The following is a 15380-nucleotide window of genomic DNA, read 5'->3' on the forward strand; positions in this document are numbered from 1 at the left end:
TAAAAATAAAATAGCAGGCTATGAACAAGTGCCCTCATAACTTAGAAAAGTCAACAAACTGTTTCAGAATGTGAACAGCAGTAAAATGATCACCACGGATCACTTTTAAACCAAATAAACACTGATTTGATGTAAATATGATCAAGATTGGGGAAAAGTAATATCAGCAAGGGTCAATCCAATAAGATAAAAGGAGGCTGTGAACAAGTTCCCTTATAACGGAGAATGGTCACAGTTACTTGGCAGAATATTATAACAGGTCAATAAAGAGCTTTGTGTTTATTTGGTGGTACTGTACTTAGTGGAAGGTCCTTCTCCAGGTCCAAATCTGGCTCATACTTGTCTTCTTCCTCCTCTTCTTCTGAACTGCTACTGACATTTTCATGTTTTACACATTCAGTCTTCACTTCCTCACAGCTTTTTTCACATTTTATTTCTAGAAAAAAAAACAAAAAATTGGTTTTAGGTTTTCTGACAATGGTGCTATTGGCAAAATACTACAGGAGAAATCCATAATATAGGTTTGTCATAATCTAGTATTCATTTGAACAAGAACAAATCTCAAGCAAAGGTTCATACCGCAGTCTGGTTTCTCATCCTCATCCCCTGCAATCAATTCAGCCATGGCTGCCAAATCAGCTTCCAGAGGGTCAGAGGGGACTTTGGTCTTGAGCTCATTGATGGCCTTCACAATCTGATCAGCGTTCTGCAGTGTGGTGGGCAGAAACACTGGCACAGGCACCTAAAAGCACAAAGATGAAGCACAGAGCAGTGAGGGAAATCTGTATGTGTTAAGGCATGCAATCTTTACTGTCTGTCAGGGGTCAGCAACCTTTTTGACATGAAGTGCCATTTTTAAAAAAAAAATTGTTGATCACAGTTTCTTTTGTTAAGGTGGTTTTCATTTAGAAAGAGTTAAATAACAGGCTGCAAACAAGTACCCACATTATTTAGAATGGTCAACAAAATTGTTTCAGAATGTGAACAGCAGTGAAGTTATAATCATTGAGCATGTTTAAACCAAGCAGAAGCCTGTAAAACAAGCTTGAAATTTTCCACCTGGATGCATATGGCATTACACTTTATAAATGGAAGAAATGAGAACCTAAGTTAAAGTACGTGTTGGTGAGGCATGGAAAACTGCCACGGAATACAACGAGCAAAGTTACGTAAACTCACCTAAAAGTGAAGCCTGACAATCATCCAAAAACTTTCTATTTCAAATAAAAACATTGGCTACATTCACAGCTAGTGTTTGGGACTGGCAACCAAATTTCCAAACAGGTGTGACTCTCGAACTGTCCTTTTCATTGGAGCTCACTATGTGTATGCAGAAGAGATTGGCTATCTCATTCTATGGTGTGACAACTAGTTCCCGTCCACTGTGGTTCCATTCACACAGCACAAGTTAACAAAACTAAAAATTTGGTCGCTGGTCCTGAAAAATTGAGGTAGTCACTTCGGTTGTAGAATGCAGTTGTCACTCAAACTCACACCAAACTGTGTGTGAACAAATGTATTAAGCTAAAGACTGACAACTGTATTCTGCTGTTGTGTGAATACAGGCAATTGGACTACTTTTTCATACTGTGAGATTGTGGTCTGTGAGAGATCTCTTACCGGTAAAGGTATTGCAACAGGAGTGGGCGTGGCCTGAGTGTAGAGGTTCATGGGTACTGGGACGTAAACAGGAACAGGGATTGGAACAGGAATATACTCCTTTTCTGAGCCTTCCCGGTCCACCTCGTCTAAGGAGATGCAGAGAAAGCAGCACGTCAACCTGCTCCTTTTCCAGAAAGAGTGTGAAATTATAACTTTGTCACAGGGTGGAAAGTGCTCACCTGTTTGCAGTGGTTTGCTCTGCATGTGGGGTTTGCAGTAGGTGGCCTTGGTCATGGTGAGGGGCTTACAAAGCACAGCTTTATTCTTCACATCCTTCAGAATCCCTCCTCCAGCATATGATACAGGCCCCTGTGTAAACTGCAATAGTCACAACAAGAAAATAATTAAAATTTATTCTGTTATGGCTGTTCTGCAAATTTTAGCTCCTTATCTCTGACTATTTTTCATTCACATAGTCAAAACTGACTGCACCCTTACCATCTTAGATGCTTGGTTTGGTCCTCCAAGCCCTGTAAATAAAGCACAGGATTTCATTTTAAAAAGTGGTAGTATTATAAAGTATGTCGAGTTACCAGATACATACAGTATAAATACAAAAGTGAGGTTTAATGATTTTACCAAAAGCTGTGTTTTCAGGGCCTCGCTGTGTGGCCATGTTAGGCTCGTTCTGTTGGCAGTAGAAACGCAGGAGACACTGCTGGTCGCAGAAGTGCTTCATCTCTGTACGCCACTGCACAGACTCCATCAGGTTCCCCTGCACCTTACAGCAGTCACAGCGTGCCGCCTAGTGGACACAGCAGAGAAACACAGGTATCTGACATTAGTGCAACAGAGGCTTTGCAGGTAATTTACTAGCGTTGTCATGGTACCAAAATTAAAGTGATACCAATTTTGATACCACAGCAGAAATAAGCTAATATGACAATGTGCTACTGAACACACTAAACAGTTTAGATATTTTTAGATAGTTTAGATATAATTATTTTCCAGAACTCGATGTTTAATTTAATTTAATCATCAAAATGGTCTCTAATCAATTAATTCTTAAAGCTTAAAGTGAAAGTAGAACTTTTCAACATGTCATTACTTTTTTTTTTTTTTTTGCCAAACCTTTATTTAATAGCAGTCTTGCTTGTAATATATTGCTTCATTATTATTACTACTACTACTACAGTGAATATTACATTTTACTATACAGTTGTAATATATTTCTGTCACAATTTCTTCAATTTCAGGCATCTAGCTTTTATTATGAATCGTGCTTTTATTATGACACGTGTTTTTTGCCGGAAGCTTCACTTATCCAGATAAACAGTTCGCCACATGGCCCAGTGTAATCATTGAAGACTTATAAGACATGTCTGAAATCTCATCTCTTTACACTGGCCTTTGAGTCTGACAAATTAAATGTGACCGTTTTGGAGTGTTTGTATTTTACATTACTGGTGTTTGTGTATGTGGTAATTTTGAAAATGTTTAAAACTGTATTACTTTGGAGCACTTTGGTCAACTCCGTTGTTTTAAGTGCTATATAAATAAAGTTTAGTTGGAATTAAAGCGCAAATGCTGTGATTTAATTCTATAAATATATAGTCTACATGTAATACACACTTTACAGTGGATTGGTGCTCTGCTCTGTCATCTGATACAATGTGAATGATTCTCAATGTCTGTGGAGTTTCCAGAGTTTGAGCAGAAGATTTCTACAGGACACAGCTCTTCCACACTTTCAAGATTTCAGCTTTCAGCAGTTTAATAAAATCACAGTAGGACATGTCATGATTTTAATTTATTAATTGTCAATTTTAGTGTAAAAGGAGTAACAGAGCACGTGTTCAAAATAAGCCTGTGAGCATTTTAAAGCAGTAGTATGTCAGTCATACTGTGTGCTGGTAACGGATAGAGCTCGGTACTACCGGTACTGCAGAAACACTGGTATCGTTACATCTTTTTTATTTTTGTATCAACTTGGTACCGAAGTACCAGTATTTTTGACACCATTTACAACATTATTTTTGAAATAATTTAAACTGTGAAGGATCTTAGACATGGTGCTTTAAATAGAATAAAATTATTTCCAGATGTTCACAGACATCTGGATGACAAATATGCTCACAGGGGTTTTTTGCACTGACCAGTACATTACTACCATCCTCTAGCAGTCTCAATAATGCAGCTTACTTACACATCCCAGAATACTTTTGAAACTATTTTACTGCTAAATTTTGTGCAGAACAATTTCTGATTTGAAACTTTTGTTCTCATTTTATTCTGAGTGAGCCAACTGAACCAGGCAGGAAAATCACATACCTTGTAGTACCACTCATGAAACTTCTTGGCGCATGTTTCGCTGCAGAAGTCCCTGCTGACACCATCTATCTGTTTGGTGACAGATTTCCTACACATTTGAGTGCAGTGGTTGCAGGTGACACACTTCAGGCCCAGACGTCTGGCAAAATCCTGCTTGAACAGTAATTTGCAGCCTGCAGAGGAAATGTGAGGGTGACACACAAACAGCTTAAACACAAGTGCATAAAATCTACCATACCATTGTCATAAACAATGCATTTCATTTTTATCCATGAAAATAAAATGTCTATGATTCAATGTCAAAATCAATGTCCTCATACCATAAAGATATAATCACAACACATCATGATGTGAACAGCAGTAGATTTAATCACAGGACAATGTGCTGGTGAATACAGAGAGACTAAGAGACAGAATAATGACCTTCACTACAGAAGGGTCTCTTCACCCCAGAGAACTTCACAGTCTCATGAAGAGTCTTCTCCTCCTGACAGAACTCACAGAACGTCACTATGCAGTGGAGCTTTTTGTAGTCCTCACAACAGGCCTTACTGCAGAACTGATATACTTTATCCTGGAGACATCAGAGATCATAATTCAAGCTTACACCACTCAAGACCTTAAAGGTTTACATCTTGATAGAATAATGGGATTGCTGGAAAGGTGTCTCACCTCCCACTCCAGTATCTCTGGCTTCAGGCTGAAGGAGCCACGGCAGTAGTTGCATTTAAGCTGGATGTTTTCAGAAGCTGAAGCAGGAGGTTGCCCATTAGTTGATGTTTGGATGGTGGCATTCTGAATGAAAGCACAAAATGTAAAAAAAAAATTTTTTTTTTAAATAAAACATGCAGGAGGTAGTTGGATGACAAAACACACTAATAGAACATTACCATTCTGTCCTTAAGACTTGAAAATAACTTGCATTTAATGAGGCATGTAACAACTTAAGTTCTTTGCTGATATTGAGAAGAAAGTGTAATATCTGTACCACTAGCAGCACCAAACAGAACGGCCAAATGAAATAAAACATTTCACCTATTTTAACCATGGATTCTGAATTAACGGTGGCATTTTTAATCATGGTTAATAGTGAAACCGTATAAATCAGGACATCCCCAAGTCCCACACCTAAACTTATGAAACTGGTTGATTCAATATTGCCATGTCAGGATGCTCAAAAAAAAACAACAATCCGGAAAAAGCCACAATGTTTTACCACGAGAAAATCAACCTACAAATGGCTTAATTGTAATTATCTATGCATATTAAACTGGGATAGAAGAAAAATATTTTATGTTGAAAAAGTTACATCATCTTTACCATATGCATGCACATAAAAACAAGCTTTAGTCTATAGTACCTGGAACTTCGTGACACATTGTGAACTGCAGAAGCTCAAAACCTTCCCTTCAGGCAGATTTGCCTGATATTGAGGTAATGCATTTCTCTTACAGAAATGACATGCTGGCTCAGTATCTACAAAAACAAACAAGGACAAACATGAGCTGACATGTATACTTATTTTCTCTGACCTCAAATCTCTGACTCAGTGTTTGAAACCATAAATAACTCATTTTTGGGTACACATTAGGGCTGCACGATTTGGACAAAAAGTAATAATGTGATTATTTTGAGAAATATTACGATTGCGATTTAAATTGCGATTATGATAGACAAAATATAAAATAATGGTAATGTTTTTAACATGTTCAGCTGCCAAAAGGCTACTGGAGTTTTCACACTTGAGTCCTCTTAAAAATAACTAAACTGAGACCTTTTATTTTTTTCAATTCACCCACAAACAAATAAATATATAAACAAAATTGTACCCATTCACCATGTATCTGTTTTTGTCCATTTTGTTATAGGGTCTCAGCCCACTAAATCATCATCATTAGTTTTTGAAACCCAGTCAATTTGAATATTAGGGATGCTCCAATCAAGATTAACACGATACACATCTTCAATTTTCTTTATATCATAGTTCCTTCCTTTTATTTTGTTGGATGTTGGTAACATTATTTCCGCTTTCACTTGTTTCTGCTGGGAGTGTAATAAGGATGACATGCTCTCTCGTGAGGCAAACAGAAGACAGTAGAATGGAGGAAGAGCGCATGTTTCTGGACTCTACATGTGCTACTGTTAATGCTGTTTGCGCAGCAATTATTTAATAAAGATGCTTGAATTATACCTTAAATCTTGTATTCCACATTATTTTTATGATACCTGTGCCTGGCGGAGACTGAGAATACAATAAACGCGCCGGTTTAGTGTAAATAAAGCGCTTAATGCACGTAAGCAAATGGAACTGAACTCTGAGCACATCTGTTACTCTAAGCATAAGATGGAGTAGTGGAATACAGAACCGCTTTGAAAACACTGTAATAATGCTTAATATAGACTGGACAGAGTAGTGCAAATAAACTTTGAAGCAAGCAGACTATTTATTTAACTAAATCGCAACCCTTTGCGATTTAATAAATCGCACAAGGTCATATCGCAATTTTTATTTTATTTAGATTAATTGTGCAGCCCTAGTACGCATCTTAAAAGTGGCAATCAAATGGGCTATTGAGCATGTGAATAAAGTACATGAGTTAAATGTGGTAAAACTATATGGCATTTATTATACATTAGAGTTAAAAAAAAAAAAGAGACGAGACATTATCTACATAAACAAAAGAAGTTATGAAAACCACATCAAACTTTGGGCAATAAAACAACACAAATGTGGGCTGTTTTGCACCAATAGAATGAGTGTGACAGCATCAGCTCTAGGTTGTCTATATCTACTTACTCTGTGCAGAAGTTGCAAATTTGCTCTTGGTCATACAGGCAGTAGAGCAGTAAGACTCCATGGCTCCATTTGACCCTATACATTGAGTGGCATCAAAAGATCTGCACATCACCTTACAGCCAATACACTGCACCATCTTCCCATGTGTCTGTGGGAAGACAATAAATCAGAGTCACTATTCACTTACACCGATCAGCCACAACATTAAAAGCTAATATTGTATAGGTCCCCCTTGTGCCGCCAAAACAGCGCCAACCCACATCTCAGCACAGCATTCTGAGATATTATTCTTCTCACCACAACTGTACAGAGTGGTTATCTGAGTTCCCGTAGACTTCGTGACCAGTCTGGCCATTCTCCATTGACCTCTCTCATTAACAAGGCATTTCAGCCACAGACCTGCCACTCACTGGATGTTTTTTGTTTTTGGCACCATTCCGAGTTAATTCTAGAGACTGTTGTGTGTGAAAATCCCAGGAGATCAGCAGCTACAGAAATACTCAAACCAGCCCATCTGGCACTAACAATCATCCATGCGATTAGATAATCAGCCAATCATGTGGCAGCAGTGCAGTGCATAAAATCAACCAGACATGGGTCAGGAGCTTCAGTTAATGTTCACATCAACCATCAGAATGGGGAAAAAAATGTGATCTCAGTGATTTGGAGTGTGGCATGATTGTTGGTGCCAGGTGGGCTGGTTTGAGTATTTCTGTAACTGCTGATTTTCACGCACAACAGTCTCTAGAATTTACTCAGAATGGTGCCAAAAACAAAAAACATCCAGTGAGTGGCAGGTCTGTGGACTGAAATGCCTTGTTAATGAGAGATGTCAACAGAGAATGGCCAGACTGGTTCGAACTGACAAAGTCTACGGTAACTCAGATAACCACTCTGTACAGTTGTGGAGAGAAGAATAAAATCTCAGAATGCTATTAAATACTGAGTATTTTCAATTCATTTAAGGGCAGTGATTTTTTTCAGGGAGTATATCCTATAACTGAAAGCCTTTTTAAGCAATTTAAACAAAATAACTGACCTGTTTATAGTCCCTGATGCAGTTTTGACAGCAAAAGCGTTTTTGCTGACCGTCGATGAGTAAAAAGTAGTTTGCTGTGGCACGGCTGGGCAGGTAGTTCCCGCACTGTTCGCAGCAGTTCATCACGAGCCCATTAGCCATACGGTAACGGTTAAAGCATGCGTCACTGCAGATCTTGTGGGTTACGTTCTTAAAGCTCACCTCATGACGAATCTGGAAAGAAAGGGTAGTAAGAAAAAACACATTAAATGATGCATTGTATATAATGTTCATTGAACAGTTAAAGATTAACATATTATAGATTATCAAAAATTGATAAACAATAACTTTCTGCGGTGATTGCCATTGTTACACCATATGTACAGTCAAGGAAATTAGTAACCATGGCTACAAGGCTGAAGTCCTATAGATAAAACTACTGCAATGATTAAAGTGCATGACAATTCTATTCTATACTGGACGATGATGAAAATATGGGTGAAAATGGCTTGGTTTTACATCTAGCTGTAAATTGAAGAACTAATTTTACAGATTGTGATGACCACATCAGCTGATCTTGACCATCTTTCCTCATTGACAGTACAATCAAAAGGCAGGATTCCAGGGCTCTGCAGTGCAAGCGTTTGCGAGTGAAAATTACTAGGTGTGAATGTGGAAAATTATTTGGCTGCATCAATGCGAGCAACATCTGACACCCGATCAAAACTCACAAACTTAAACAAATATAGGCTAACCAACAGAATAAAAATGCCCTTGTGTCAACCATGCATTGTGTAACAGCCTTGCTGATTATAATGGGAATGATCCAGTTCTACTACATCATGTTGCTCGCTTCCAGTGTAGATTTGTATAGTTTTACAACTGCAATTGGCTACTTTAAGCTTTTAGATCAAGTCGAAAGAGAAAGCATACAGAAGTTTGCTACTGTGTAATGCGATGCAAAATTAAGGCATAATGCATAAATATTAACCGAGTTATGCAGACGTTGCTTGGTAACCTTTCGGGAGCATCCAGTCATCCAGCTTAATATATTAACAGTATTGCCGTTTTCAAAAGTAGGATTTTGTAATTCACCCGTTTATTACAACCTGATTCATAATGTCTGCCTTTAAGCGGTCATCAATTCTGCTTTTATTAGTTAAGTCTACTGGGCGAACGCCTCAGAAGACAATTAATTATTCATAAGGAAAGCCTTCACCTTAGTAGGATTTGAAATATAGAGCACACAGACATATCGAATAAAAATATGAGGTAGTGTATGTGCACCTAATTATTTAAAAACATTACTAAATAACATTATGAACCATTACACAATGGTTTATACACATTACATCGATCAGCCACAACATTAAAACCACCCACCTAATATTGTGTAGGTCCCCCTTGTGCCACCAAAATAGCGCCAACCCACATCTCAGAATAGCATTTTGAGAAGATATTCTTCTCACCACCATTATACAGAGAGGTTATCTGAGTTACTGTAGACTTTGTCAGTTCAAACCAGACTGGCCATTCTCTGTTGACCTCTCTCATCAACAAAGCATTTCCGTCAACAGAACTGCTGCTCACTGGATGCTTTTTGTTTTTTGGCACAATTCAGAGTAAATTCTAGAGACGTGACTGTTGTGCATGAAAATCCCAGGAGATCAGCAGTTACAGAAATATTTTTTTCTCCTATTTGGAATGCCCAATTCCCATTGCACTCTAAGTCCTCGTGGTGGCGTAGTGACTCAATCCGGGTGGTGGAGGACTAATCTCAGTTGCCTCCGCGTCTGAGACAGTCAACCCGCTCATCTTATCACATGGCTTGTTGAGTGTGTTACCGTGCAGACAGCGCGTGTGGAGGCTTCACACCATCCGCCGCGGCATCCATGCACAACTCACCACATGCCCCACCAAGAGTGAACCACATTATAACGACATGAGGAGGTTACCCCATGTGACTCTACCCTCCCTAGCAACCGGGCCAATTTGGTTGCTTAGGAGACCTGGCTGGAGTCACTCAGTCTGAATGCTATTCTGAGATGAGGGTTGCCGCTATTTTGGCAGCATGAGGGGGACCTACACAATATTAGGCAGGTGGTTTAAATGTTGTGGCTGATCGGTGTAAATAATGCTTGACAATTTACAAAATACATAGAAGCAAAGTTATATAATGATATTTTGATTCATATATATTTCATTTTTGAATGTTCATGAACAACAGATCTATGCTAAGCATTATATAATGTTAGTTAATGACCAATGAAAATTACAATGACGTCAGCACCACACATTATCAGATGTTCATAAGGTTTCAGCCAGGGCTACTCAACAGAAAATAATTGAAAAGATCAGGGAATGTGTCTAAATGTACTTTGTCATATGTTAAGTACATCTTCTGACATGCTTCTGAATTTTGTAAAAACATGTGTCAATGTCTGCTTGTGCATGTTGTTTTGTAACACATTCATTGTCTTAAAAGAACTGATCTTGGCTGTGCCCCTACATTTTTTACTTACCCCTATGGGCAATACATAGGGGCATGAGTGCTATAAAAAAATCTGCAAGCACAGAGCCCCAGATTCCAACATGGTAAAGTTAAATCTACTGATAATTCTTGCCAATTCACATTTTGACGAGGACAAATTCAATCCAAAGGTGCAGTAGAATGCATAGGCGTTGCTAGACCCCATTTAGGGGGCTTTAGCATAAATTTTATAACAGCCCCCCTAAACATTTGTGACTCTGCAATCAACATGTAAATTTGTGATCGTCCATTTTAAGCTCTCTTAAACAGTTTAAACACTGGCAGCACTGCGCAAGCTTGGAGCACGAGACTGCCTTGTTTGCTTTTCTTGCCTATAAAAACGTACTACAGTGCTAGCCAATAGCATTGGAGTGTGGGCTGTGAAGGAGCATATCATTGGTTTAACCCGCTAAACGAATACTCTCCTTCACTGTTCCAGTCGGTCACTTAACCTGGGACAGAACGTATTCTTCATCTCATTCGTGAACGAGTGAGGAACAGCAGGATCTGATAACCAGCTGAACAAGAGGATGCATGTTGTTCGTTTAGTTCAGTAATCTCATTCAAGGAAAGGGGCTGGATGAATTATGAGTAAGTGACTGATGACATTACAATGACAAGACATAATTGAAACTTAGAATTATTTTTATGCCAACAATGTTGTCTTTTTTAGGCCAATATTGTTGTCTTTTTTATATATATAGCTTGATAGTCATTCACAGCAATTCACAAAACGATAGATATGCTTTGCTGTCATTTGGGGTTAAAAGCTTATGATGCTCAAACCCTCTGCTGAAGGTTATATGTAGATCAATAAACACGCACATTTGAATGAAGTATAATTAGACTTGTTTTTAGCCATGAATGACTCAATGCTTCATCAGTGGTTTACACTATTCCTTTAAACCACTGATGAAGCATTGAGTCATTCATGGCTAAAAACAAGTCAAATTATACTTCATTCAAATGTGCGTGTTTACTAATCTACATATAACCTTCAGCAGAGGGTTTAAGGATCATAATCTTTTAAACCCCAAATGACAACAAAGAATATTTATCGTTTTGTGAACTGCTGTGCATGACTGCCAAGCAATAAAAAAATTAAAAAAAGACAACAATACTGGCTTAAAAATAATTAGTTTCAATTATGTCCTGTCATTGTAATGGCATCAGTCACTTTCCTTGAATGAGATTACTGAACTAAACGAACAACATGCCTCCTTTCGTTCAATCGGTTATCAGATCCTGCTGTTCCTCGCTCGTTCACGAATGAGATGGATACGTCCCGTCCAAGGTCAAGTGACCGACTGGTAAAAAAAAAGAACTTAAATATTTATTGTTTCTCATCCACATCCATTATAATGGTTCTGAAGATATAAATTAAACCGATGGGAGACTGGAGTTGTGGCCATTTTGTGATTTTTGGAGCTTCAAAGGTCTGGTCACCATTCACTTTCATTGTGTGGACCTACAGAGCTGAGATATTCTTCTAAAAATATTAATTTGTGTTCAGCAGAAGAAATAAAGTCATACACATCTGGGATGGCATGAAGGTGAATAAATGAGAGAATTTACATTTTTGGGTGAACTATCCCTTTAATGACTCACTAAAAACATATAGAAGATGTTCATTTGGCGTAAAGGTGTGATTTACAGATATTGCCACTGAACAAATTAATGAACACATCTTTTTGTTGAATAGATTTTGGTGAACGTATCTTACCTCAGTGAGCTTTCCACAGACCGTGCACTTAGTTTGGAGTTGGTTCTTCTGGGGTTTCTGTTTGTTTTCATAAGCTGCCAGGCAGCCAGTGCTACAAAACTCCTGAAATGATTCACTGGAGTCCACCTGGGCCACAATGGTGCCTCCTTTCATATTTGTAATGTCTCTGATTTGAAGAAAACAAAGCACATATGATATGGTCTTATACATTTAGAGTACCATTCATTGTACTTCTATAAAAACCTGAACATGAGCTTAATCAATAGAGGTTAAGTGTTCATGACTTCATTACTTTCAGATATAAGACCAGACCACTCTTTTATAACTAATTTAAGCATCATACTTCTTGCACATGGTACAGCTCTTCTTGGGAGTGGGCTTGTGGGAGAAGGCAGATAGGCAGGAAGTCGAGCAAAACAGGTGGGATGAGCCCTTGCGCTGGTAAGCAGTCTGGCCTTTCTTCAAAGGCTTCTTACAGTTGGCGCATGTGACTTTCATAGTGCGCTGGGGCTGCTGGGATCCTGAGGAGGACTGGCAGGGTTGTTTGGGGAGAGGAGCTGCAGGAGACGGAGAGTCCACTCCAGGCTGCTTCTGGTTACGTGGAAAAGAGGCTGACTGGGAGATCCATGAATCTGAGGGGGAAAATGATTCAATCTCATATATGTTATGATTCTCCTTATTTCAAGACCTCTCCAAAATCCTTATTTTTCTAGCAACTATTTTTTTTTTTTTTTTAGAGCTGTGCACTGCATGCTTTATGAATAATAGATATCTGCTTAAGAAAGCTACTAAAACAATGATTGATGGGTAAGTTATGGCAGAGTAAAATGTGTTATTGTTTGTCCCACATAGAATTGGCAGACTTTTTCCACATTTTCTGCACTGATTTTGAGGGAAAATCTGCCTAACAGATATAAATATGGTAAAATGTGTTCAACTGAGCTGAGAGAACTACACTCTTATTGGTGGCAGAAAGCATAATCAAATTAGCCAAGATATTTAATAAACACACAAGGGGATGTATAGCACTATGAATGACAGTCATTCCAATTCTGTGGAAATCTGCAGAGCATTATGCAGAGTTCAGTTGGCACAGATTCTGTGTGGACCTAGTTACTGTCTTATTAGTATAGTATTATTAAAAGAGGTAAAAGCAAGATGTGCCTTGTGTATATGCTTTGTGAACAGGATGACACAGCAACTGTGTGTGGATAAATTACCAGATCTCTGGTGCGTCCCCGTTTCTCCATTCTGCACAGGCTGGCTGCCAGAGTTAACACGTCCTGGGTTGAACGTGGGTGAAGGTCTGCTGGCTGCACCCTGGTTCTGCTGGGCCTCTGGATTCAGGCTGAATGCACTACTGATCTGCAGTCTGTTCTCAGCTTCCTCTGAATTCTCCAACCCAGCCACTGCCACCACACCCTCACCCTTCAGCGACGTCACATTTGTGATCATGAGGTTTATATCCTCTTGAGCGCACAGTGGTGTTCCTGTTGATGTTGTCATGGTAACCGCCGAAGAGTCCGCTCCCAATGTTGTAACGCTAGCGATCTTGATTTCAGAGTCAGGTTCTGTGCTGCTTAACATGCCCTCGGCCTGAGGGGGCAGCAAGGAGGAAGAGGCAGCACCTGAATCCTCCTCATCATCTATAACGATTGGCTCGCTCTGGCTTTTGGATGTTGTAGATACGGCTGAGACGGCAGCTGCAGAGGAGGGAGGACTGGGAGTCATAGAGGCAGCTGTTGCCGTGGTAGCCGGCTCTGTACAGTCTTTGGCAAGAGTGAGGGTCTCTGCAGGTGTGTGAGAATCGGAGGAGCTGGCAGTCTGTACTCTCCCCTGAGAGAGAGCAGGAGGCTCTTCAACTAATACTACATCATCATCGTTGTCTTCCGAGGCTTTGGGCACATCTGCTGCAGTCTGCTGCTCTTCTACAGATGGAGTCTGTTCAATTGTGGGTGTGGTTTCCATAAGACCCTCCTCCCCAGTGACTGTACCTGCCACCTCAACATCTGTCCTGGCCTCCAAATCTCCATCCATAGCTTAGGCAACCACCTGTGGACAAAAACATAATGAGGGGAACAGTTAGGCTACCTCAGGAGGCCAAAAGCCAAGTGAATGAGTATTACATAAAATTAACATGCTGGTAAATAATACTTTCTAAATCCTTGCTGACATTTTAGAAATGTGCTAATTGGTGAATTATACTATTTATATTTAATATAATAAAAATAAAAAAAATAAAAAAATAAAATACTATTCTGTCTCTGGATTAATTCACTCTGTCTCACAAGCTAATAATGATCCCATTAAGAAATCCTTGATATTGACTCTTCAGTGTGATTGAAGTGGTTAAGAAACTATCAAGGGATTACATCAAGATCAAATTACAAGGATATGAACATGACGTCATGAAATGCATGAACAAAGAAATAAAAATTATTAAACAAAATTGGAACATGCTAACCAGCTATGCATGAAGCTATCATTACTAAACAATCAACATCCCTCACTCAAGCAAAAGGACAAATAAATGAACAGCAGAGAGGAAACTGAACAAGGTCCTGACACATTTAGGCTCTTGGAGGTCCAGACTCAGACTCTAACTGTGTTGTAGACCCATCAAAATTAAATCAATGCACATAGTATAGTTTTCAAAAATGAAACTTCTCTCATCATCATTTCCTCACCCTAATGCCATCCCAGATGTATGACTTTCTTCTGCTGAACACAAAGATTTTTAGAAGAATATCTCAGCTCTGTAAATCCCTACAATGCAAGTGAATGGTGACTAGAATTTTTTATTTCCAAAAATCACATATATCAGCATGAAAGTAATCCATAAGACTCCAGTGGTTTAATCCATATTTTCAGAAGTGATTTGACAATTGTTGGTGAGAAACAGATCAATACTGAAGTCGTTTTTTTTTTTTTTTCAATAAATCTCCCCTTTCACAATGTGAAAGAATGTGAAAGTGGAGATTTATAGTAAAAAATTAATTATTTATCTGTTTCTCAGCAACACTTATCACTTCAGAAGACATTAATTAAACCACTGGAGTCTTATGGATTACTTTCATGCTGATATATGTGATTTTTGGAAATAAAAAATTCTAGTCACCATTCACTTGCATTGTAGGGATTTACAGAGCTGAGATATTCTTCTAAAAATCTTTGTGTTCAGCAGAAGAAAGTCATACATCTGGGATGGCATTAGAGTGAGGAAAATTTTCATTTTTGGGTGAACTATTGCTTTAAATACCTCTGGACTGCAACGCAGAGCTATGAGTGCTGTGAACATCAATCCATTCCAGGCTATGACACTAAATGCCCCATATAAACAGAGATCTTAATTTTGACGCACCACCAGAAAAGACTCCTA

At 38.8% G+C, this 15380-nt stretch overlaps 1 protein-coding gene across 6 annotated transcripts in view; it reads right to left on the minus strand.

The window, feature by feature from the left end:
• LOC127447527 (zinc finger MYM-type protein 2-like) overlaps window positions 1–15380 on the minus strand; it is a 32959-nt gene that overhangs the window by 15283 nt on the left and 2296 nt on the right. For 5 of the 6 annotated variants that reach the window (XR_007898396.1, XM_051709467.1, XM_051709468.1 and 2 more), the window contains 15 exons: window positions 13222–14053; window positions 12345–12633; window positions 12002–12167; window positions 7770–7982; window positions 6731–6878; window positions 5294–5409; window positions 4606–4728; window positions 4357–4507; window positions 3934–4106; window positions 2242–2407; window positions 2101–2132; window positions 1842–1980; window positions 1621–1748; window positions 580–742; window positions 299–436 (listed from right to left, as the gene is read on the minus strand). Coding sequence is in view for 5 of the 6 variants with exons in the window: in XM_051709467.1 (XP_051565427.1) it covers window positions 299–436; window positions 580–742; window positions 1621–1748; window positions 1842–1980; window positions 2101–2132; window positions 2242–2407; window positions 3934–4106; window positions 4357–4507; window positions 4606–4728; window positions 5294–5409; window positions 6731–6878; window positions 7770–7982; window positions 12002–12167; window positions 12345–12633; window positions 13222–14038 (2962 nt within the window). In the remaining variant the exon portion in view is untranslated. Of the gene's footprint in view, window positions 1–298; window positions 437–579; window positions 743–1620; window positions 1749–1841; window positions 1981–2100; window positions 2133–2241; window positions 2408–3933; window positions 4107–4356; window positions 4508–4605; window positions 4729–5293; window positions 5410–6730; window positions 6879–7769; window positions 7983–12001; window positions 12168–12344; window positions 12634–13221; window positions 14054–15260; window positions 15375–15380 lie in introns of all 6 variants that reach the window. The other variant, XM_051709465.1, reaches the window with a different exon arrangement.

Source organism: Myxocyprinus asiaticus, chromosome 10 (genome assembly GCF_019703515.2).
Source record: "Myxocyprinus asiaticus isolate MX2 ecotype Aquarium Trade chromosome 10, UBuf_Myxa_2, whole genome shotgun sequence".
Taxonomy (NCBI): Eukaryota; Metazoa; Chordata; class Actinopteri; order Cypriniformes; family Catostomidae; genus Myxocyprinus; species Myxocyprinus asiaticus.